The 25,000-nt window shown below is 46.3% G+C and overlaps 1 protein-coding gene across 2 annotated transcripts in view; it reads left to right on the top strand.

The window, feature by feature from the left end:
* Positions 1 to 22,564, top strand: part of LOC139575523 (multiple epidermal growth factor-like domains protein 11) — a 324,245-nt gene extending 301,681 nt beyond the window's left edge. For both annotated transcript variants that reach the window (XM_071400542.1, XM_071400543.1), the window contains 5 exons: positions 247 to 375; positions 1,933 to 2,061; positions 4,213 to 4,449; positions 15,234 to 15,434; positions 19,415 to 22,564. In XM_071400542.1, coding sequence (XP_071256643.1) covers positions 247 to 375; positions 1,933 to 2,061; positions 4,213 to 4,449; positions 15,234 to 15,434; positions 19,415 to 19,632 — 914 coding nt within the window. In that variant the 3' untranslated portion in view covers positions 19,633 to 22,564. The remainder of the gene's footprint in view (positions 1 to 246; positions 376 to 1,932; positions 2,062 to 4,212; positions 4,450 to 15,233; positions 15,435 to 19,414) is intronic.
* Positions 22,565 to 25,000: the final 2,436 nt, after the last annotated feature.

Genomic DNA, 25,000 nt, shown 5'->3' with positions numbered 1-25,000 from the left:
TGGTAGATCAGTGTCATGACATACACCACCTAGTGGTAGATCAGTGTCATGACATACACCACCTAGTGGTAGATCAGTGTCATGACATGGTGTAATGGTAGTGTTTGTCATAGTTTATATCGTCAGGCTGTGGGTCAGATGTCTTCGGTGCGGGTTGTGTGTCTACAGAAGTGTGTGTGTGTCTGCGTGCATGTGTGTGTACGGAGGTGTGTGTGTGTGTGTGACGTGTGTGTCTCTTTCCTCCAGGTTGTAGTTCAGGGTTCTTTGGTACCGACTGCTCCGAGGTGTGCCGGTGTCAGAACGGAGCGGACTGCGACCACATCACTGGTCAGTGCTCCTGTCGGACCGGATTCATCGGACACAGCTGTGAACTCAGTGAGTCCATCCCAACAATAACTGTGTGTGTGTGTGTGTGTGTGTGTGTGTGTGTGTGTGTGTGTGTGTGTGTGTGTGTGTGTGTGTGTGTGTGTGCAGTAATTCTGTGTATGTGTGTGCAGTAATTCTGTGTATGTAGTGTGTGTGTATATTGTCTACTAACTCTTCCTGTTCCTCTCAGAGTGTCGTCCCGGTACGTTTGGCTACAGTGGCAAGAAAACGTTTGTGAACCCTTTGGAAATACCTGGATTTCTGCATAAATTGGTCATATAATTTGATCTGATCTTCATCTGAGTCACATCATTAGACAAACACAGTGTGCATAAACTAATAACACACAAACAATTATGTGTTTTCATGTCTTTATTGAACACTATGTGTAAACATTCACAGTGCAGGATGGGTAAAGTATGTGAACCCCTGGATTTAATAACTGGTTGACCCTCCTTTGGCAGCAATAACCTCAACTGAAGTTTTCTGTAGTTGCGGATCAGACCTGCACAACGGTCAGGAGGCATTTTGGACCATTCCTCTTTACAAAACTGTTTCAGATCAGCAATATTCTTGTGATGTCTGGTGTGACCTGCTCTCTTGAGGTCATGCCACAGCATCTTAATCGGGTTGATGTCAGGACCTTGACTGGGCCACTCCAGAAGGCCTATTTTCTTCTGTTCAAGCCATTCTGTTGTTGATTTACTTCTGTGTATTGGGTCATTGTCCTGTTGCAGACAGATAGCCTTACATTCTCCTGCAAAATGTCTTGATAAACTTGGGAATTAATTTTTTTGTCGAAGATAGCAGCTGTCCAGGCCCTGAGGCAGCAAAGCAGCTCCAAACCATGATGCTCCCTCCACCATACTTTACAGTTGTGATGAGGTTTTGATGTTGGTGTGCTGTGCCTTTGTTCTCCACACATAGTGTTGTGTGTTCCTTCCAAACAACTCAACTGTAGTTTCATCTGTCCACAGAATATTTTGCCGTCCAGGTGCACTTGGGAGAGTTTATAGACAATTTGTCTTTCCGTGGACTGATGAACATCAAGGCTTTTAGAGATACTTTTGTAAGGTTTTCCAGCTTTATGCAAGTCAACCATTTTTAATCTTAGGTCTTCTGACATCTCTTTTGTTCGCGGTTCACATTAGGCAATGCTTCTTGTGAATAGCAAACACAAATTTTGTGAGTGTTTTTTATAGGGCAGGGCAACTCTAACCAACATCTCCAATCTCATCTCATTGATTAGACTCCAGGTTAGTTGACTCCTGACTCCAATGAGCTTTTGGAGAAGTCATTAGCCTAGTGGTTCACATACTTTTTCCAACCTACACTGTGAATGTTTAAATGATGTATTCAATATAGACAAGAAAAATACAATAATTTGTGTGTTATTGGTTTAAGCACACTGTGTTTGTCTATTGTTGCAACTCAGATGAAGATCAGATAAAAAAAATTGGACAATTTATGCAGAAATCCAGGTAATTCCAAAGGGTTCACATACCTTTTCTTGCCCCTGTATACTGTGTGTGTGTATTGTCTACTAACTCTTCCTGTTCCTCTCAGAGTGTCGTCCCGGTACGTTTGGCTACGGCTGTCAGCAGCTGTGTGTGTGTCTGAACAACGCCACCTGTGACTATGTGACTGGGACCTGCTACTGCAGCATCGGATACAAAGGCATCCGCTGTGACCAGGGTAACTGTCTGTCTGTCTGTCTGTCTGTCTGTCTGTCTGTCTGTCTGTCTGTCTGTCTGTCTGTCTGTCTGTCTGTATTTTTCTCTGTCTGTCTGTCTGTCTGTCTGTCTGTCTGTCTGTCTGTCTGTCTGTCTGTCTGTCTGTCTGTCTGTCTGTGAGTGTACGTGTGTGTGTTTGTGTTTGCTGACCGATGTGCAAGGTGGACAGAGTTTACACTTTTAGGACTATCCTATTTGTTCCATTATATTGGGCAAGCTATGTCCTGCACACCTCATGTTCTGAGAATGTGTGCTCATATTGCAGTATGTATTTGATCCAGGTCAGGTGTTTATTACAGTATGTGATCCAGGTCTGGTGTTTATTACAGTATGTGATCCAGGTCTGGTGTTTATTACAGTATGCCAGAAGCATACCACCCTGCATACCACTGCTGGCTTGCTTCTGAAGCTAAGCAGGGTTGGTCCTGGTCAGTCCCTGGATGGGAGACCAGGTGCTGCTGGAAGTGGTGTTGGAGGGCCAGTAGGAGGCACTCTTTCCTCTGGTCTAAACAAAGATCCCAATGCCCCAGGGCAGTGTTTGGGGACACTGCTCTGTGTAGGGTGCCGTCTTTCGGATGGGACGTTAAAACGGGTGTCCTGACTCTCTGAGGTCATTAAAAATCCCATGGCACTTATCGTAAGAGTAGGGGTGTTAACCCCGGTGTCCTGGCTAAATTCCCAATCTGGCCCTCAACCATCATGGTCACCTAATAATCCCCAGTTTACAATTGGCTCATTCATCCCCCTCCTCTCCCCTGTAACTATTCCCCAGGTCGTTGCTGCAAATGAGAACGTGTTCTCAGTCAACTTACCTGGTAAAATAACGGTAAAATAAAAATAAAAAAATAAAAAAAATTCAATTAAAAAATAAAATTTGAAGAAAACACACAAAAAAAAGAACAAATTATAAATTTTAATAGAAAAAAAAGAAATAAAAAAAATGTGATCCAGGTCTGGTGTTTATTACACTATTTGATCCAGGTCTGGTGTTTATTACACTATTTGATCCAGGTCTGGTGTTTATTACAGTATTTGATCCAGGTCTGGTGTTTATTACAGTATGTATTTGATCCAGGTCTGGTGTTTATTACAGTATTTGATCCAGGTCTGGTGTTTATTACACTATTTGATCCAGGTCTGGTGTTTATTACAGTATGTATTTGATCCAGGTCTGGTGTTTATTACACTATTTGATCCAGGTCTGGTGTTTATTACAGTATTTGATCCAGGTCTGGTGTTTATTACACTATTTGATCCAGGTCTGGTGTTTATTACAGTATTTGATCCAGGTCTGGTGTTTATTACAGTATGTATTTGATCCAGGTCTGGTGTTTATTACAGTATTTGATCCAGGTCTGGTGTTTATTACACTATTTGATCCAGGTCTGGTGTTTATTACAGTATGTATTTGATCCAGGTCTGGTGTTTATTACAGTATTTGATCCAGGTCTGGTGTTTATTACACTATTTGATCCAGGTCTGGTGTTTATTACAGTATTTGATCCAGGTCTGGTGTTTATTACAGTATTTGATCCAGGTCTGGTGTTTATTACAATATTTGATCCAGCTCTGGTGTTTATTACAGTATTTGATCCAGGTCTGGTGTTTATTACAGTATTTGATCCAGGTCTGGTGTTTATTACAGTATTTGATCCAGGGCTGGTGTTTATTACAGTATTTGATCCAGGTCTGGTGTTTATTACAGTATTTGATCCAGGGCTGGTGTTTATTACAGTATTTGATCCAGGTCTGGTGTTTATTACAGTATGTGATCCAGGTCTGGTGTTTATTACAGTATTTGATCCAGGTCTGGTGTTTATTACAGTATGTGATCCAGGTCTGGTGTTTATTACAGTATTTGATCCAGGTCTGGTGTTTATGACAGTATGTGATCCAGGTCTGGTGTTTATTACAGTATTTGATCCAGGTCTGGTGTTTATTACAGTATTTGATCCAGGTCTGGTGTTTATTACAGTATGTGATCCAGGTCTGGTGTTTATTACAGTATGTGATCCAGGTCTGGTGTTTCTGTGTGTATTAATGGTGATCTAGTGTTAAACGTTTGTGTGTTTATATAAATATGCCCCCCCCCCCCCCCCCCTCTCTATTCCAGCTGCCCTGATGATGGAGGAGCTGAATCCTTACACTAAGATCAGCCCGGCCTTGGCATCAGAGCGCCAGTCAGCGGGCGCTGTCATGGGCATCATCTTCCTCCTCCTCTTCATCATGACCGTGTTGGGGGTGGTGGTGTGGTGGCGGCATCACCAGAGAGAGAAAGGAGGGCAACACATGCCCAGTGTGTCCTACAGCCCTGCCCTGAGGATCAGCAGCCAGGGTTACTCCCTCTCTGGTGAGACGCTCCGGACTCTACCACTTAGTCATGTTAACTAAGTCAGTCAGGGTTACTCCCTCTCTGGTGAGACGCTCCGGACTCTACCACTTAGTCATGTTAACTAAGTCAGTCAGGGTTACTCCCTCTCTGGTGAGACGCTCCGGACTCTACCACTTAGTCATGTTAACTAAGTCAGTCAGGGTTACTCCCTCTCTGGTGAGACGCTCCAGACTCTACCACTTAGTCATGTTAACTAAGTCAGCCAGGGTTACTCCCTCACTGGTGAGACGCTCCAGACTCTACCACTTAGTCATGTTAACTAAGTCAGTCAGGGTTACTCCCTCTCTGGTGAGACGCTCCAGACTCTACCACTTAGTCATGTTAACTAAGTCAGTCAGGGTTACTCCCTCTCTGGTGAGACGCTCCAGACTCTACCACTTAGTCATGTTAACTAAGTCAGTCAGGGTTACTCCCTCTCTGGTGAGACGCTCCAGACTCTACCACTTAGTCATGTTAACTAAGTCAGTCAGGGTTACTCCCTCTCTGGTGAGACGCTCCAGACTCTACCACTTAGTCATGTTAACTAAGTCAGTCAGGGTTACCCCCTCTCTGGTGAGACGCTCCAGACTCTACCACTTAGTCATGTTAACTAAGTCAGTCAGGGTTACTCCCTCTCTGGTGAGACGCTCCAGACTCTACCACTTAGTCATGTTAACTAAGTCAGTCAGGGTTACTCCCTCTCTGGTGAGACGCTCCAGACTCTACCACTTAGTCATGTTAACTAAGTCAGTCAGGGTTACTCCCTCTCTGGTGAGACGCTCCAGACTCTACCACTTAGTCATGTTAACTAAGTCAGTCAGGGTTACTCCCTCTCTGGTGAGACGCTCCAGACTCTACCACTTAGTCATGTTAACTAAGTCAGTCAGGGTTACTCCCTCTCTGGTGAGACGCTCCAGACTCTACCACTTAGTCATGTTAACTAAGTCAGTCAGGGTTACTCCCTCTCTGGTGAGACGCTCCAGACTCTACCACTTAGTCATGTTAACTAAGTCAGTCAGGGTTACTCCCTCTCTGGTGAGACGCTCTAGACTCTACCACTTAGTCATGTTAACTAAGTCAGTCAGGGTTACTCCCTCTCTGGTGAGACGCTCCAGACTCTACCACTTAGTCATGTTAACTAAGTCAGTCAGGGTTACTCCCTCTCTGGTGAGACGCTCCAGACTCTACCACTTAGTCATGTTAACTAAGTCAACCAGGGTTACTCCCTCTCTGGTGAGACGCTCCAGACTCTACCACTTAGTCATATTAACTAAGTAAGTCAGGGTTACTCCCTCTCTGGTGAGACGCTCCAGACTCTACCACTTAGTCATGTTAACTAAGTCAATCAGGGTTACTCCCTCTCTGGTGAGACGCTCCAGACTCTACCACTTAGTCATGTTAACTAAGTCAGTCAGGGTTACTCCCTCTCTGGTGAGACGCTCCAGACTCTACCACTTAGTCATGTTAACTAAGTCAGTCAGGGTTACTCCCTCTCTGGTGAGACGCTCCAGACTCTACCACTTAGTCATGTTAAATAAGTCAGTCAGGGTTACTCCCTCTCTGGTGAGACGCTCCAGACTCTACCACTTAGTCATGTTAACTAAGTCAGTCAGGGTTACTCCCTCTCTGGTGAGACGCTCCAGACTCTACCACTTAGTCATGTTAACTAAGTCAGCCAGGGTTACCCCCTCTCTGGTGAGACGCTCCAGACTCTACCACTTAGTCATGTTAACTAAGTCAGCCAAGGTTACCCCCTCTCTGGTGAGACGCTCCAGACTCTACCACTTAGTCAGCTTAACTAAGTCAGCCAGGTGTTTACAAATGTTTACTATAATGTTGTTAGGACTCTCTCCACAGGTCTGTCTCTTTACAGTGTGGACTCTCTCCACAGGTCTGTCTCTTTACAGTGTGGACTCTCTCCACAGGACTGTCTCTTTACAGTGTGGACTCTCTCCACAGGACTGTCTCTATACAGTGTGGACTCTCTCCCCAGGACTGTCTCTTTACAGTGTGGACTCTCTCCACAGGACTGTCTCTTTACAGTGTGGACTCTCTCCACAGGACTGTCTCTTTACAGTGTGGACTCTCTCCACAGGACTGTCTCTATACAGTATGGACTCTCTCCACAGGACTGTCTCTATACAGTATGGACTCTCTCCACAGGACTGTCTCTTTACAGTGTGGACTCTCTCCACAGGACTGTCTCTAAATTTGGGGGTGATCTAACTAAATTCGGGGGTGATCTGACTAAATTCGGGGGTGATCTAATTGAATTCAGGGGGTGATCTAACTAAATTCGGGGGTGATCTGACTAAATTCGGGGGTGATCTAACTAAGTTCCGGGGTTATCTAACTAAATCCGGGGATGATCTAACTAAGTTCGGGGGTTATCTAACTAAATCCGGGGGTGATCTAACTAAGTTCGGGGGTTATCTAACTAAATTCGGGGGTGATCTAACTAAGTTTGGGGGTGATCTAACTAAATTTGGGGGTTATCTAACTAAATCCGGGGGTGATCTAACTAAGTTCGGGGGTTATCTAACTAAATCCGGGGGTGATCTAACTAAGTTCGGGGGTTATCTAACTAAATTCGGGGGTGATCTAACTAAGTTTGGGGGTGATCTAACTAAATTTGGGGGTGATCTAACTAAGTTTGGGGGTGATCTAACTAAATTTGGGGGTTATCTAACTAAATTCGGGGGTGATCTGACTAAATTCGTGGGTGATCTGACTAAATTCGGGGGTGATCTAACTAAATTCGTGGGTGATCTGACTAAATTCTCTTTCCAGCTAGATCCTCCTCTCTCTTGCTGTTTGTGTTCTCATGTGTTCTGATGAAACATCTGTTTTTAACAGCTTGGTATTGAACATGTCCCGATGGAGCTGTGTGTTTTTGCGTTTGCTCGCGTGCTCGCCCACGTGACTGTGAGTGTGTGTGTGTAGAGTCCTATGCTATAAGCTGATGTTTCCGTGGTGAGCAGGGCCCATGTGACTGTGAGTGTGTGTAGAGTCCTATGCTATAAGCTACTGTTTCCGTGGTGAGCAGGGCTTCAGTGTACAGGCTTATTCTCCTCTCTAGACTCCTCTCCTACCAACAGCAACGTCAGTCGTTGTTTCACTAACCCCTCCTACCACACTCTGGGAGCGTGTACCTACGCTGGCCACTACGCCAAGCCTGACGAGAAGACCAGAAGGGCCAAGGTGGGTGGCGACGAACCTTCACTTTATTTATGCTAAGAGGACATACAGGCAACTGCCAAAATAAAGACAACAAAAAACATACAAATGTGTTAATAGGGCGTTGGGCCACGACGAGCAGACAGACCGGCTTCAACGCACCTGGTCATAGATTCTACAGGAGTCTGGAACTCTATTGGAGGGATGAGACACCGTTCTTCCACCAGAAAAGGGTGGTGTTTTGTTGATGGTGGTGGAAAACACTGTATTAGGATCTGCAACAGAATCTCCCAGAAGTGTTCAGTTGGGTTGAGATCTGGTGACTGAGACGGCCAGGACATATGGTTTACATCGCTTTCATGCTGATCAAACCATTCAGTGACCACTCGTGACATGTGTATGGGACATTGTCATTGTATGGGGAAGCAAAAAGCTACCGTTACTATGTTAATTGCTTCATTAACTCAGGAACCACACCTGTGTGGAAGCACCTGCTTTCAATAGACTTTGTTTCCCTCATTTACTCCAGTGTTTCCTTTATTCTGGCAGTTACATGTACATTGGCATTCTCCAAAATACATGTCGTTTATTTGTTAGTTCTTTATGTGTTTTTCCATGTGTTTCCTGTGGTCCTCATTAGCTGTTCCACGTGTAGCAGCTCCTCTTCCTGGGGTCCTCATTAGCTGTTCCACGTGTAGCAGCTCCTCTTCCTGTGGTCCTCATTAGCTGTTCCACGTGTAGCAGCTCCTCTTCCTGTGGTCCTCATTAGCTGTTCCACGTGTTGCAGCTCCTCTTCCTGTGGTCCTCATTAGCTGTTCCACGTGTAGCAGCTACTCTTCCTGGTGTCCTCATTAGCTGTTCCACGTGTAGCAGCTCCTCTTCCTGGGGTCCTCATTAGCTGTTCCACGTGTAGCAGCTCCTCTTCCTGGGGTCCTCATTAGCTGTTCCACGTGTAGCAGCTCCTCTTCCTGTGGTCCTCATTAGCTGTTCCACGTGTAGCAGCTCCTCTTCCTGGGGTCCTCATTAGCTGTTCCACGTGTAGCAGCTCCTCTTGCTGGGGTCCTCATTAGCTGTTCCACGTGTAGCAGCTCCTCTTCCTGGGGTCCTCATTAGCTGTTCCACGTGTAGCAGCTCCTCTTCCTGGGGTCCTCATTAGCTGTTCCATGTGTAGCAGCTACTTCCTGGGGTCCTCATTAGTTGTTCCACGTGTAGCAGCTCCTCTTCCTGGGGTCCTCATTAGTTGTTCCACGTGTAGCAGCTCCTCTTCCTGGGGTCCTCATTAGCTGTTCCACGTGTAGCAGCTCCTCTTCCTGGGGTCCTCATTAGCTGTTCCATGTGTAGCAGCTATTCTTCCTGTGTTCCTCATTAGCTGTTCCACGTGTAGCAGCTCCTCTTCCTGTGTTCCTCATTAGCTGTTCCATGTGTAGCAGCTCCTCTTCCTGGGGTCCTCATTAGTTGTTCCATGTGTAGCAGCTCCTCTTCCTGGGGTCCTCATTAGCTGTTCCACGTGTAGCAGCTCCTCTTCCTGGGGTCCTCATTAGTTGTTCCACGTGTAGCAGCTCCTCTTCCTGGGGTCCTCATTAGCTGTTCCACGTGTAGCAGCTCCTCTTCCTGTGGTCCTCATTAGTTGTTCCACGTGTAACAGCTCCTCTTCCTGTGGTCCTCATTAGCTGTTCCACGTGTAGCAGCTCCTCTTCCTGTGGTCCTCATTAGCTGTTCCACGTGTAGCCGCTCCTCTTCCTGTGGTCCTCATTAGCTGTTCCACGTGTAGCAGCGCCTCTTCCTGTGGTCCTCATTAGTTGTTCCACGTGTAGCAGCTCCTCTTCCTGGGGTCCTCATTAGCTGTTCCACGTGTAGCAGCTCCTCTTCCTGGGGTCCTCATTAGCTGTTCCACGTGTAGCAGCTCCTCTTCCTGGGGTCCTCATTAGCTGTTCCATGTGTAGCAGCTACTTCCTGGGGTCCTCATTAGTTGTTCCACGTGTAGCAGCTCCTCTTCCTGGGGTCCTCATTAGTTGTTCCACGTGTAGCAGCTCCTCTTCCTGGGGTCCTCATTAGCTGTTCCACGTGTAGCAGCTCCTCTTCCTGGGGTCCTCATTAGCTGTTCCATGTGTAGCAGCTATTCTTCCTGTGTTCCTCATTAGCTGTTCCACGTGTAGCAGCTCCTCTTCCTGTGTTCCTCATTAGCTGTTCCATGTGTAGCAGCTCCTCTTCCTGGGGTCCTCATTAGTTGTTCCATGTGTAGCAGCTCCTCTTCCTGGGGTCCTCATTAGCTGTTCCACGTGTAGCAGCTCCTCTTCCTGGGGTCCTCATTAGTTGTTCCACGTGTAGCAGCTCCTCTTCCTGGGGTCCTCATTAGCTGTTCCACGTGTAGCAGCTCCTCTTCCTGTGGTCCTCATTAGTTGTTCCACGTGTAACAGCTCCTCTTCCTGTGGTCCTCATTAGCTGTTCCACGTGTAGCAGCTCCTCTTCCTGTGGTCCTCATTAGCTGTTCCACGTGTAGCCGCTCCTCTTCCTGTGGTCCTCATTAGCTGTTCCACGTGTAGCAGCGCCTCTTCCTGTGGTCCTCATTAGTTGTTCCACGTGTAGCAGCTCCTCTTCCTGGGGTCCTCAGTCTGTGTGTGTTTCCTTCCCAGGTGAAGGACAAGAGGTTAAACAGGAATAGTGCTCCAGAGTGGACAGCCTACTATAACCTTGATGAACTGGGTATGTCTGGCGACTCCTTTATAAACCCATTGGAAATACAAGTTGATTTGGGATTGTTTAACAAAACATTAGGAACACCTGCTGTATAGACGGCCATATACACTGACTGTACTAAACATTAGGAACACCTGCTGTATAGATGGCCATATACACTGACTGTACTAAACATTAGGAACACCTGCTGTATAGATGGCCATATACACTGACTGTACTAAACATTAGGAACACCTGCTGTATAGATGGCCATATACACTGACTGTACTAAACATTAGGAACACCTGCTGTATAGATGGCCATATACACTGACTGTACTAAACATTAGGAACACCTGCTGTATAGACGGCATATACACTGACTGTACAAAACATTAGGAACACCTGCTGTATAGACGGCCATATACACTGACTGTACTAAACATTAGGAACACCTGCTGTATAGATGGCCATATACACTGACTGTACTAAACATTAGGAACACCTGCTGTATAGATGGCCATATACACTGACTGTACTAAACATTAGGAACACCTGCTGTATAGACGGCATATACACTGACTGTACAAAACATTAGGAACACCTGCTGTATAGACGGCCATATACACTGACTGTACTAAACATTAGGAACACCTGCTGTATAGACGGCATATACACTGACTGTACAAAACATTAGGAACACCTGCTGTATAGATGGCCACATACACTGACTGTACTAAACATTAGGAACACCTGCTGTATAGACGGCATATACACTGACTGTACAAAACATTAGGAACACCTGCTGTATAGACGGCCATATACACTGACTGTACTAAACATTAGGAACACCTGCTGTATAGATGGCCATATACACTGACTGTACTAAACATTAGGAACACCTGCTGTATAGATGGCCATATACACTGACTGTACTAAACATTAGGAACACCTGCTGTATAGACGGCCATATACACTGACTGTACAAAACATTAGGAACACCTGCTGTATAGACGGCCATATACACTGACTGTACAAAACATTAGGAACACCTGCTGTATAGATGGCCATATACACTGACTGTACTAAACATTAGGAACACCTGCTGTATAGATGGCCATATACACTGACTGTACTAAACATTAGGAACACCTGCTGTATAGATGGCCATATACACTGACTGTACAAAACATTAGGAACACCTGCTGTATAGATGGCCACATACACTGACTGTACTAAACATTAGGAACACCTGCTGTATAGACGGCATATACACTGACTGTACAAAACATTAGGAACACCTGCTGTATAGACGGCCATATACACTGACTGTACTAAACATTAGGAACACCTGCTGTATAGATGGCCATATACACTGACTGTACAAAACATTAGGAACACCTGCTGTATAGATGGCCATATACAAGTTTCCTCTAGAACACAGTCTAATAATCTGTCCCTTTAACATCTCTGTAGGTGTGTACCGTGTAGACAGACTCTTAATCTGTCCCTTTAACATCTCTGTAGGTGTGTACCGTGTAGACAGACTCTTAATCTGTCCCTTTAACATCTCTGTAGGTGTGTACCGTGTAGACAGACTCTTAATCTGTCCCTTTAACATCTCTGTAGGTGTGTACCGTGTAGACAGACTCTTAATCTGTTCCTTTAACATCTCTGTAGGTGTGTACCGTGTAGACAGACTCTTAATCTGTTCCTTTAACATCTCTGTAGGTGTGTACCGTGTAGACAGACTCTTAATCTGTCCCTTTAACATCTCTGTAGGTGTGTACCGTATAGACATACTCTTAATCTGTCCCTTTAACATCTCTGTAGGTGTGTACTGTGTAGACAGGCTCTTAATCTGTCCCTTTAACATCTCTGTAGGTGTGTACCGTGTAGACAGACGTTACAGCTCCTACCATGAACAGTACTACAGAGGTAGAGTATGAGACTCCACTATGTCCTTATCAAGAAGAGGACCATCTCATATAACAGAGTGGTTGTCTGTGTTACCCAAAGACTTTCTTGCACTGTAGTGTGTGACTGCATGTGTGCTGTGTGTGTGTTTGTGTCAGAGTGTGTGAGCGGAGCGAGGAGTGAAGCGAGGAGTGGAGGGTGCCCAATTTGACTGGAGCACGGAGCGAGTTTCCCAAAGGCTGGAACGTCGGCCTTCTCGCCCGCTCCAGTTTCGCTCCAGTACCTCTCCAGCAGCGCTCACTTCATGAGCTCAGTCCATGCCCGTCCCAGCATACATCTGGATAGTCTACTTGTGTGCTGCTATAGCCCCTTGCTTTAGCTACTACAATAACATTTGATTTGATATATACACTGCTCAAAAAAATAAAGGGAACACTAAAATAACACATCCTAGATCTGAATGAATGAAATATACTTATTAAATACTTTTTTCTTTACATAGTTGAATGTGCTGACAACAAAATCACACAAAAATTATCAATGGAAATCAAATTGATCAACCCATGGAGGTCTGGATTTGGAGTCACACTCAAAATTAAAGTGGAAAACCACACTACAGGCTGATCCAACTTTGATGTAATGTCCTTAAAACAAGTCAAAATGAGGCTCAGTAGTGTGTGTGGCCTCCACGTGCCTGTATGACCTCCCTACAACGCTTGGGCATGCTCCTGATGAGGTGGCGGATGGTCTCCTGAGGGATCTCCTCCCAGACCTGGACTAAAGCATCCGCCAACTCCTGGACAGTCTGTGGTGCAACGTGGCGTTGGTGGATGGAGCGAGACATGATGTCCCAGATGTGCTCAATTGGATTCAGGTCTGGGGAACGGGCGGGCCAGTCCATAGCATCAATGCCTTCCTCTTGCAGGAACTGCTGACACACTCCAGCCACATGAGGTCTAGCATTGTCTTGCATTAGGAGGAACCCAGGGCCAACCGCACCAGCATATGGTCTCACAAGGGGTCTGAGGATCTCATCTCGGTACCTAATGGCAGTCAGGCTACCTCTGGCGAGCACATGGAGGCCCCCCAAAGAAATGCCACCCCACACCATGACTGACCCACCGCCAAACCGGTCATGCTGGAGGATGTTGCAGGCAGCAGAACGTTCTCCACGGCGTCTCCAGACTCTGTCACGTCTGTCACATGTGCTCAGTGTGAACCTGCTTTCATCTGTGAAGAGCACAGGGCGCCAGTGGCGAATTTGCCAATCTTGGTGTTCTCTGGCAAATGCCAAACGTCCTGCACGGTGTTGGGCTGTAAGCACAACCCCCACCTGTGGATGTCGGGCCCTCATACCACCCTCATGGAGTCTGTTTCTGACCGTTTGAGCAGACACATGCACATTTGTGGCCTGCTGGAGGTCATTTTGCAGGGCTCTGGCAGTGCTCATCCTGCTCCTCCTTGCACAAATACTTATTTTCCACCATAATTTGCAAATAAATTCATTAAAAATCCTACAATGTGATTTTCTGGAATTTTTTTTCTCATTTTGTCTGTCATACTTGAAGTGTACCTATGATGAAAATTACAGGCCTCTCTCATCTTTTTAAGTGGAAGAACTTGCACAATTGGTGGCTGACTAAATACTTTTTTGCCCCACTGTATACTGTATATATATACAAATATAAATTTTTTAATTTTCATTCAAATCATATGGTTTGGTTTCAAAACTTCAAAACCTTATGGTAGGTCCAGGTAGTCACAACAATAGATGAGTGTTGGTTAAATGGTAGGTCCAGGTAGTCACAACAATAGATGGGTGTTGGTTAAATGGTAGGTCCAGGTAGTCACAACAATAGATGGGTGTTGGTTAAATGGTGATTATAATGAATGGAGGGAATTTGGAGCAGCTAGTTTTCTTTCTTCCTGTGAGCGAGGAGCGGTTTTTAGCAGAGCGGTTGGAAAGGACGTGGAGAGACGGAGCGTTGCACCGCTCTGTAAGCAATGAGCGGGATTTCAGACCACTCAACACCGCTCACACACTCTGGTTTGTGTATAAACTGACGTGTATGAACTGGTGTGTATGTATGAACCTCTGTGTGTGTTTTGACCTCTGTGTGTGTTTTGACCTCTGTGTGTGTTTTGACCTCTGTGTCTCTCTCTCTCCACAGGGCACGCCTGTGATCTCCTGCTCCTCTGTGTGTGTTCCTTCCTCCTGATGGTCTCACACACTCCTCTCTGGTCCTCTCCTCCAGTCTCTAACTAACACAGTCCTCTCTGGTCCTCTCCTCCAGTCTCTAACTAACACACTCCTCTCTGGTCCTCTCCTCCAGTCTCTAACTAACACACTCCTATCTGGTCCTCTCCTCCAGTCTCTAACTAACACACTCCTCTCTGGTCCTCTCCTCCAGTCTCTAACTAACACAGTCCTCTCTGGTCCTCTCCCCCAGTCTCTAACTAACACACTCCTCTCTGGTCCTCTCCTCCAGTCTCTAACTAACACACTCCTCTCTGGTCCTCTCCTCCAGTCTCTAACTAACACACTCCTCTCTGGTCCTCTCCTCCAGTCTCTAACTAACACACTCCTCTCTGGTCCTCTCTGGTCCTCTCCTCCTCTCCTCCAGTCTCTAACTAACACAACACCCCAGAAACAAACTCACTTCTTTTGGATTTAAATGCTTCATACTGTGATATGCTGCTAATGCTGTGAATGTTGTGTCCTGTGTCATTTATCCTGTACTCTGTTTTTAATTGTTTTTCTACAGGTTGTCAGTGGATAATAGTTTTCACTTGTCTTACCTCCTCGGGTAGAATTGTAATCTTATGTTGTATTCGCCTCCCAATATTGATATGACGAATGCATTGAAAGGCTGACAATGTCATTTTGCTGATATCAGAATCCTTCGCTAACAGATAACATAATAACAAGCCCCTTTACCTTGGTAAAAGTCTTCCTGTCTTCCTGCTTCTCAGTGTGTTATTTGTGTTTGTCAGACTACATGAAGGGTTCGCTGTCCAGCAGCTGCTCTCTGAACAGTGAGAACCCCTACGCCACCATCAACGACCCGCTGGCCGTGGCCTGTAAACACACAGAGAGCAGCTATGTAGAGATGAAGAGTCCTGTCCACCACGACATGTCCTACTGCTCCTCTGCTATAGTCACCACCGCCACCAGCAAGAACGTCTATGACGTGGGTGAGTTATGGATATACAGTTATATAGATGTCCTACTGCTCCTCTGCTATAGTCACCACCACCACCAGCAAGAACGTCTATGACGTGGGTGAGTTATGGGGGGATCCCCTTTGTTCTGGAGAAGATGAGCTCATGAGGAAGATGAATTAGTTTTTCTGTGTAACTGACTGGTTATCAGTCTGTTGTCTCTGTCTGTTGTCTCTGTCTGTTGTCTCTGTCTGTTGTCTCTGTCTGTTGTCTCTGTCTGTTGTTTCAGTCTGTTGTCTCTGTCTGTTGTTTCAGTCTGTTGTCTCTGTCTGTTGTCTCTGTCTGTTGTCTCAGTCTGTTGTTTCAGTCTGTTGTTTCTGTCTGTTGTCTCTGTCTGTTGTCTCTGTCTGTTGTCTCTGTCTGTTGTCTCTGTCTGTTGTCTCTGTCTGTTGTCTCTGTCTGTTGTCTCTGTCTGTTGTCTCTGTCTGTTGTCTCTGTCTGTTGTCTCAGTCTGTTGTCTCAGTCTGTTGTCTCTGTCTGTTGTCTCTGTCTGTTGTCTCTGTCTGTTGTCTCTGTCTGTTGTCTCTGTCTGTTGTCTCAGTCTGTTGTCTCTGTCTGTTGTCTCTGTCTGTTGTCTCTGTCTGTTGTCTCTGTCTGTTGTCTCTGTCTGTTGTCTCTGTCTGTTGTCTCAGTCTGTTGTCTCTGTCTGTTGTCTCTGTCTGTTGTCTCAGTCTGTTGTCTCTGTCTGTTGTCTCTGTCTGTTGTCTCTGTCTGTTGTCTCTGTCTGTTGTCTCTGTCTGTTGTCTCTGTCTGTTGTCTCTGTCTGTTGTCTCTGTCTGTTGTCTCTGTCTGTTGTCTCTGTCTGTTGTCTCAGTCTGTTGTCTCAGTCTGTTGTCTCTGTCTGTTGTCTCTGTCTGTTGTCTCAGTCTGTTGTCTCAGTCTGTTGTCTCTGTCTGTTGTCTCAGTCTGTTGTCTCTGTCTGTTGTCTCAGTCTGTTGTCTCTGTCTGTTGTCTCTCTGTCTGTTGTCTCTGTCTGTTGTCTCAGTCTGTTGTCTCTGTCTGTTGTCTCTGTCTGTTGTCTCTGTCTGTTGTTTCAGTCTGTTGTCTCTGTCTGTTGTCTCTGTCTGTTGTCTCAGTCTGTTGTCTCTGTCTGTTGTCTCCTTCTCTCTCTGTCTGTTGTCTCAGTCTGTTGTCTCTGTCTGTTGTCTCTGTCTGTTGTCTCTATGTCTGTTGTCTCTGTCTGTTGTCTCAGTCTGTTGTCTCAGTCTGTTGTCTCAGTCTGTTGTCTGTTGTCTCCTTCTCTCTCTGTCTGTTGTCTCTGTCTGTTGTCTCTGTCTGTTGTCTCTGTCTGTTGTCTCTGTCTGTTGTTTCAGTCTGTTGTCTCTGTCTGTTGTCTCTGTCTGTTGTCTCAGTCTGTTGTCTCTGTCTGTTGTCTCCTTCTCTCTCTGTCTGTTGTCTCTGTCTGTTGTCTCTCTGTCTGTCTGAGGGGGTTATTGTGGAGGACACTTGTATGAAGTGTTTGAATGATGATAAAAGTTAAAACCTCTCTTTCTCTCTTCATCCCTCCATCCCCCTATCTCTATCCCTCCATCTCTATCCCTCCATCCCCCTATCTCTATCCCTCCATCCCTCCATCCCCATATCTCTATCCCTCCATCCCCCCATCCCCATATCTCTATCCCTCCATCCCTCCATCTCTATCCCTCCATCCCCATATCTCTATCCCTCCATCCCCATATCTCTATCCCTCCATCTCTATCCCTCCATCTCTATCCCTCCATCCCCCCATCTCTATCCCTCCATCCCCCTATCTCTATCCCTCCATCCCCCTATCTCTATCCCTCCATCTCTATCCCTCTCTATCTCTATCCCTCTATCTCTATCCCTCCATCCCCCTATCTCTATCCCTCCATCCCCCTATCTCTATCCCTCCATCTCTATCCCTCCATCTCTATCCCTCCATCCCCCCATCTCTATCCCTCCATCCCTCTATCTCTATCCCTCCATCCCCGTATCTCTATCCATCCATCCCCCTATCTCTATCCCTCCATCCCCCTATCTCTATCCCTCCATCCCCCTATCTCTATCCCTCCATCCCCCTATCTCTATCCCTCCATCCCTCTATCTCTATCCCTCCATCCCCCTATCTCTATCCCTCCATCCCCCTATCTCTATCCCTCCATCCCCCTATCTCTATCCCTCCATCCCTCTATCTCTATCCCTCCATCCCCCTATCTCTATCCCTCCATCCCCCTATCTCTATCCCTCCATCCCTCTATCTCTATCCCTCCATCCCCCTATCTCTATCCCTCCATCCCCCTATCTCTATCCCTCTATCTCTATCCCTCCATCCCCCCATCTCTACCCCTCCATCCCCCTATCTCTATCCCTCCATCCCCCTATCTCTATCCCTCCATCCCCCTATATCTATCCCTCTATCTCTATCCCTCCATCCCCCCATCTCTACCCCTCCATCCCCCTATCTATATCCCTCCATCCCCCTATCTCTATCCCTCCATCCCCCTATCTCTATCCCTCCATCTCTACCCCTCCATCCCCCTATCTCTATCCCTCCATCCCCCTATCTCTATCCCTCCATCCCCCTATCTCTATCCCTCCATCCCCCTATCTCTATCCCTCCATCCCTCTATCTATATCCCTCCATCCCCCTATCTCTACCCCTCCATCCCCCTATCTCTATCCCTCCATCCCCCTATCTCTACCCCTCCATCCCCCTATCTCCATCCCTCCATCCCCCATCTCTACCCCTCCATCCCCCTATCTCTATCCCTCCATCCCCCTATCTCTACCCCTCCATCCCCCTATCTCTATCCCTCCATCCCCCTATCTCTACCCCTCCATCCCCCTATCTCTATCCCTCCATCCCCCTATCTCTATCCCTCCATCCCCCTATCTATATCCCTCCATCCCCCTATCTCTATCCCTCCATCCCCCTATCTCTATCCCTCCATCCCCCTATCTCTATCCCTCCATCCCCCTATCTCTATCCCTCCATCCCTCTATCTCTATCCCTCCATCCCCCTATCTCTATCCCTCCATCCCCCTATCTCTATCCCTCCATCCCCCTATCTCTATCCCTCCATCCCCCTATCTCTATCCCTCCATCCCCCTATCTCTATCCCTCCATCCCCCTATCTCTATCCCTCCATCTCTATCCCTCCATCCCCCTATCTCTATCCCTCCATCCCTCTATCTCTATCCCTCCATCCCTCTATCTCTATCCCTCCATCCCTCTATCTCTATCCCTCCATCCCCCTATCTCTATCCCTCCATCCCCCTATCTCTATCCCTCCATCCCTCTATCTATATCCCTCCATCCCCCTATCTCTATCCCTCCATCTCTATCCCTCCATCCCCCTATCTCTATCCCTCCATCCCCCTATCTCTATCCCTCCATCCCTCTATCTCTATCCCTCCATCCCCCTATCTCTATCCCTCCATCCCCCTATCTCTATCCCTCCATCCCCCTATCTCTATCCCTCCATCCCCCTATCTCTATCCCTCCATCCCTCTATCTCTATCCCTCCATCCCCCTATCTCTATCCCTCCATCCCCCTATCTCTATCCCTCCATCTCTATCCCTCCATCCCCCTATCTCTATCCCTCCATCCCTCTATCTCTATCCCTCCATCCCTCTATCTCTATCCCTCCATCCCTCTATCTCTATCCCTCCATCCCCCTATCTCTATCCCTCCATCCCCCTATCTCTATTCCTCCATCCCTCTATCTATATCCCTCCATCCCCCTATCTCTATCCCTCCATCTCTATCCCTCCATCCCCCTATCTCTATCCCTCCATCCCCCTATCTCTATCCCTCCATCCCTCTATCTATATCCCTCCATCCCCCTATCTCTATCCCTCCATCCCCCTATCTCTATCCCTCCATCCCCCTATCTCTATCCCTCCATCCCCCTATCTCCATCCCCCTATCTCCATCCCCCTATCTCTATCCCTCCATCCCCCTATCTCCATCCCTCCATCCCCCCTTTAGAACCCAAGGTGAGTGTTCTCCAGGGCTGTAATGGTGTGGTGGTTCCCACGTACCCTCAGAACCCGTACGACCTCCCCAGGAACAGCCACATCCCCAGCCACTACGACCTGCTGCCCCTGAGACACAGCCAGAGCTACAGCCCTACACACAGCCAGAGCCACAGCCACCAGAGCCACAGCCCACCCCTGCCCGGCAGCCCTGCCAGCTCCCTGCTATAGATAGACCACTCCCTAACGCTGGGCCGCGACCTTAGACCTATGACTTACTGTTGGGGCACGGGCTGCTCCACCTGGGGTTGCGGATAACGACTGTATTGTGACTATAGAGACAAAGTACCAGTACAACATCAGTGTTGTGGACATACTAGATGATATACCAACAGAAGCAGCTCTGTGTGGACTCACTGCTGTGTGGACTCACTGCTGTGTGGACTCACTGCTGTGTGGACTCACTGCTGTGTGAGACTGGATAAAGCATACTGAAAGTGTAATATATTAGAGCTATTTGAAGTGTCTGAGGAAGACACTGGGAAGTCATATAACTAGTGGAGATGTGTGGTACCCTCTTTGTTTACACTCTGGCTCGGTGGAGGACACACACACATCCTAGGGAAGGAAGGAAGGACAGACACACACACACATACACACACACACACACACACACTATGAAACAGACCTGTGGAGTCATGAACACAAAAAATTATGGACCGCTATATAGTCATGCCTGGCTCAGTGATTCTATTCCATGTCTGGATTGGGTGACCAGAGAACCAACCAGGCTGCCCCTAGAGAAGGACAAACCACCAGGAACCAACCAGGCTGCCCCTAGAGGAGGACAAAACCACCAGGAAGCAACCAGGCTGCCCCTAGAGAAGGACAAACCACCAGGAAGTAACCAGGCTGCCCCTAGAGGAGGACAAACGACCAGGAAGCAACCAGGCTGCCCCTAGAGAAAGAGAAACCACCAGGAAGCAACCAGGCTGCCCCTAGAGGAGGACAAACCACCAGGAAGCAACCAGGCTGCCCCTAGAGGAGGACAAAACCACCAGGAAGTAACCAGGCTGCCCCTAGAGAAAGAGAAACCACCAGGAAGCAACCAGGCTGCCCCTAGAGGAGGACAAAACCACCAGGAAGTAACCATGCTGCCCATAGAGAAGGACAAACCACCAGGAAGCAACCAGGCTGCCCCTAGAGGAGGACAAACCACCAGGAAGCAACCAGGCTGCCCCTAGAGGAGGACAAAACCACCAGGAAGTAACCAGGCTGCCCCTAGAGGAGGACAAACCACCAGGAAGCAACCAGGCTGCCCCTAGAGGAGGACAAAACCACCAGGAAGTAACCAGGCTGCCCCTAGAGGAGGACAAACCACCAGGAAGCAACCAGGCTGCCCCTAGAGAAGGACAAACGACCAGGAAGCAACCAGGCTGCCCCTAGAGGAGGACAAAACCACCAGGAAGTAACCAGGCTGCCCCTAGAGAAGGACAAACCACCAGGAACCAAACAGGCTGCCCCTAGAGGAGGTCAAACCACCAGGAACCAACCAGGCTGCCCCTAGAGGAGGTCAAACCACCAGGAAGCAACCAGGCTGCCCCTAGAGGAGGACAAAACCACCAGGAAGCAACCAAGCTGCCTCTAGAGAAGGACAAACCCACCAGGAAGCAACCAGGCTGCCCCTAGAGGAAGAGAAACCAACAACTGCCTCAGATGAGACCAGCTTGGAGCATCAACAAAAGGGCATTAGATCTGCCGATCTATCAGGCAGTGGACTGGAGAAGTATTAAGAGACAATCATTATAGGACCTGAATGGGGACTGACTGGGCTTGGATTCCCTGTTCTGTTGTATATTGATATCGCCAGCAACACAGCTAACACTCATATAACTGCAGATGAAGGAGAGGAGACAATGACAGTTCCTAGACAAACCAGGATTGTATTAATTAGGCACCGACGTCTTTGAAAGAAGACAACGGACTGAAACAGGGAGGCACTACCTTTTCGTTTACCATTGCAAAATGTTTTTCTACGGTGTGTACTAATGAATACGACCCATGGTTATATACTGTAAAAAGAAAAAATATATATATATATTAAAAAACGCTTAACTTCTACAACTCATTGTACATGTATAGTTGTGGTATTTTTCCACATCTTTGCTGATTTCATGTTTATGTTTTTAAGATCCTTAACGGGTCCATATTTTCTCTTTCGGAAAAGTTATCTTTCTGTATTTATTGTATATAAAGTTAAGGAATTTAATGTTGGCGTTACAGTAGTGTTAGTGACTTTATGTTGTGTAATGCTGGTAAATGTGCATGCCAAATTATGAATCTAAGTATAGTAGTATACAGAGAATACCCCTAATGTCATTGTTAAACCATTTGGTACAAACTAACTTATTTCATAAGACTTTACCCATGTTTACCCACTGACCGTTTTGAACATGGGAATGAATCCTCGTTGAACTGCTTTACAAGAATGTGCAATGACATGAAGGAAAAGAGAACTGTTCAGAAGTATTGATGTTGCCAACATGTTCACTGGAAATGATGAAGTCTCATTACCAAATGTAGCACCATTGTAGAGAAACCAGTTCATATTTGTGAACGATGCACATCACCATTTTAAGTTATAGTAACCCTGTAATAATTAGTTGTATACTTTTACACCCTGTGACACAATGTGGTAACGGCAGAACTATTACATTGATCTCTATCTCTACATGAATATTTCACCGATTCAGCCAATAACAATGACATGTTTATAACAGGCCCGATTCAGACTTGAGGTAAGTATACTTAACATGGACTTAAGACAACATATCCGTGTCTGAATTGGGCCCGACATGAGTAACAGAACAATCATACACAGACAGTATTGACCGTTTTTTCCCCCTCATGGCTTTGTTAGTTTGTTAGTTGTTATTTCTCCTCATAAGGATAAGAGGTATGTCCCAACTCGCACCCTTTTCCCTTCATAGTGCACCAGAGCACTGGTCAAAAGTGGTTCACTATTAAAAGACTAAGGTGCCATTTGGGACATAGTCTAGAATTCCCAGAGTCTGATGTAACCTGATGTAACCCAACACTGCTTTGACTTTTTCCTCTTTTAAAGTGTTTTAAACTTCAATAAAGATGCCATAGCTCAGGGCGAGGAGGAGTGTTGTCTTGTCTGGGGGGGGGGGGGGGGGGGGGGGGGCATGTAGCCTAGCGGACCAGTAACCGAAAGGTCGCTGGTTCGAATCCCGAACTGATTAGGTAAAAGAATATTGAGCAGGGCACATAACCCAAGATGCTCTGGATAAGAATTGTCTCGACTGTGACTTACTGCTCACCAGGGTTGTTGGTTCCACTTTTCTGGCCTCCGTTGAACACTCAAAATGTGCACTTATATATCATAACAATTTTTATCAAAATAGAGCTGTAGACAGAAGTCAAAGATCAAACATCACACATACAACTGATGTCTCTCCTGAGTTCTGCCCCGAACAAAAGACAGGATCTTATATACCCAATATCACGCCTTACGGTGTGACCTCCGCCTTGCGGTGTGACCTCCGCCTTGCGGTGTGACCTCCGCCTTACGGTGTGACCTCCGCCTTACGGTGTGACCTCCGCCTTGCGGTGTGACCTCCGCCTTGCGGTGTGACCTCCGCCTTGCGGTGTGACCTCCGCCTTGCGGTGTGACCTCCGCCTTACTGTGTGACCTCCACCTTATGGTGTGACCTCCTATGTCCAAAACCTGCATGTGCAGCTAAAAGAACAAGTTATTCTTAACACAAAGTTTCTGAGAACCTGTCTCAGCGGTATGCAAATCTGCCTTTGTTTCAGAGAAAAACAGACGCTGTCTTCTCTGTGTCTCGCTATCACCCTCAGTCCCTTTTCTCACAGACGCGGGGCTGCGGGTTCTGGCAGAGAGCTAGACACAGAGAGGCCTCAATATTCAGCTATACAGTGAGCATAAGTACAATGGCACGTAAGCAAATTAATAACAACGTAATCAATGGTGGGGATCTTTAGAAGACCCCATAATCAATTGTAATCCTTCAAGGTCAACCAAAATAGATCGTTGGCTGTGAAACGTATTGTTCTTCTCTGTATACACATTTTTTGGGGTCTTGACATGGTCAAATAACTCAAGCATAGATTGGTAACTATTTGTGTTCTAATTTGGCACACAGACACTAGAGGCCATCAGTAACTTGGTGAAGGAATGGCACCGACTGGCCTGTAGGTGGCGCTGTTATAAGAAGTCTCCCTTAAACCCTCATATGCGTCGCCCCGTTTGACCTAGAGACTTGAGACTTTGTATGTCAGGTGTTTTTACTCATGCTAAACACATTTACCTCAAGGACCCATAAGGATAGATTTTTCTCCATCTTGGACATTTTGGAAAACTTTAGAAGAAGAAGAAAAAGTGTTTTCTCATGAACCATAAAACCAAATCACACATTGTGTATGTATGGTATATTCTATCAACTTAGTTTGACTCAGGGATTGGTTAAGAGATGAGTTATTGATCAATCAGGAAACATTTTTAGGGTCATTACCATGATGAACCATGTTAAGTTTGGCATTGAGATCTTAAACTAATAAGGGAAAAATATTAACCATACACTTTTTTTTGACTATGTAACGCTAATGCTTTAAAAAATAATAACAAATCTTCTTCTCCTGGACTAAAAGTCAGATTCACTCCAGATTTGGTCTTTGGATCACAATAGGCCCTAAAGAGTGAGAAAATAAAGCTGATGCATTCCAAGATGGCCACACTATACCAATAGATGCATATTAGCACATACTGTATGTTAATATGCAAAAAATACTTTAAAAAAAGTATTATTCTCATGAACCATAGGTCCAAATGACACCAAATAATTAGAAATGTAGTCCCATGGTACATGTCGTAGTTTGAGAAAAGCTGAGGGATTGGTTAAGAGATGGCTGAGTTATTGACATGTCTAAAAATCTGATTTCACCATTTGAACCACTGTAAATCCAGTCCACAGTCAGGGCTATCAACTTGAAACTCATCGCTATCAAGGACACCCCTAAGATGAACCTCACCGAATTTGATATTGACACAAAAATAAAAAAAAGTAATTACAGGGTTACTAAAACTCATTCTTTGCAAATGTAACACTACAGCTCAGAATGATCTGCAGTCATCATCTCACCATGGCGTCAGATTCACTCCACATTTTGTATGTAGACTCTTTGTATCAGTCTTTAATGGTTTTGAGATTTATTTTTGTTTTGCTGCATTCAAATATGGCCACACTGTACCTCTATATGTACGTTAGCACATATGCTAATGCTAAAATACTGATAACATCTTCTCATTAATTTTTTTTTGTCAGATTGACTCCAGATTTTGGTATATAGACTCAATGAATTATCTTCAAATGAATCTGAGAATGATTACTTGCTGCATTCAAAGTCAGACACGCTATACCACTAGATGACACCATATCACACCAGGGCTATACGAATTGAACCGATGGACAAGGGGCCATGAAATTTGGTATGTAAACCTAATGTCTATGTCCTTAGAAGCTGTGTGAATATAAAGTCACTGCAACCTTAGATG

The sequence above is a fragment of the Salvelinus alpinus genome, chromosome 5 (genome assembly GCF_045679555.1).
Source record: "Salvelinus alpinus chromosome 5, SLU_Salpinus.1, whole genome shotgun sequence".
Lineage (NCBI taxonomy): Eukaryota > Metazoa > Chordata > Actinopteri > Salmoniformes > Salmonidae > Salvelinus > Salvelinus alpinus.
Note: the sequence above shows the minus strand (reverse complement) of the source record. Positions and strands in the feature narration are given on the sequence as shown.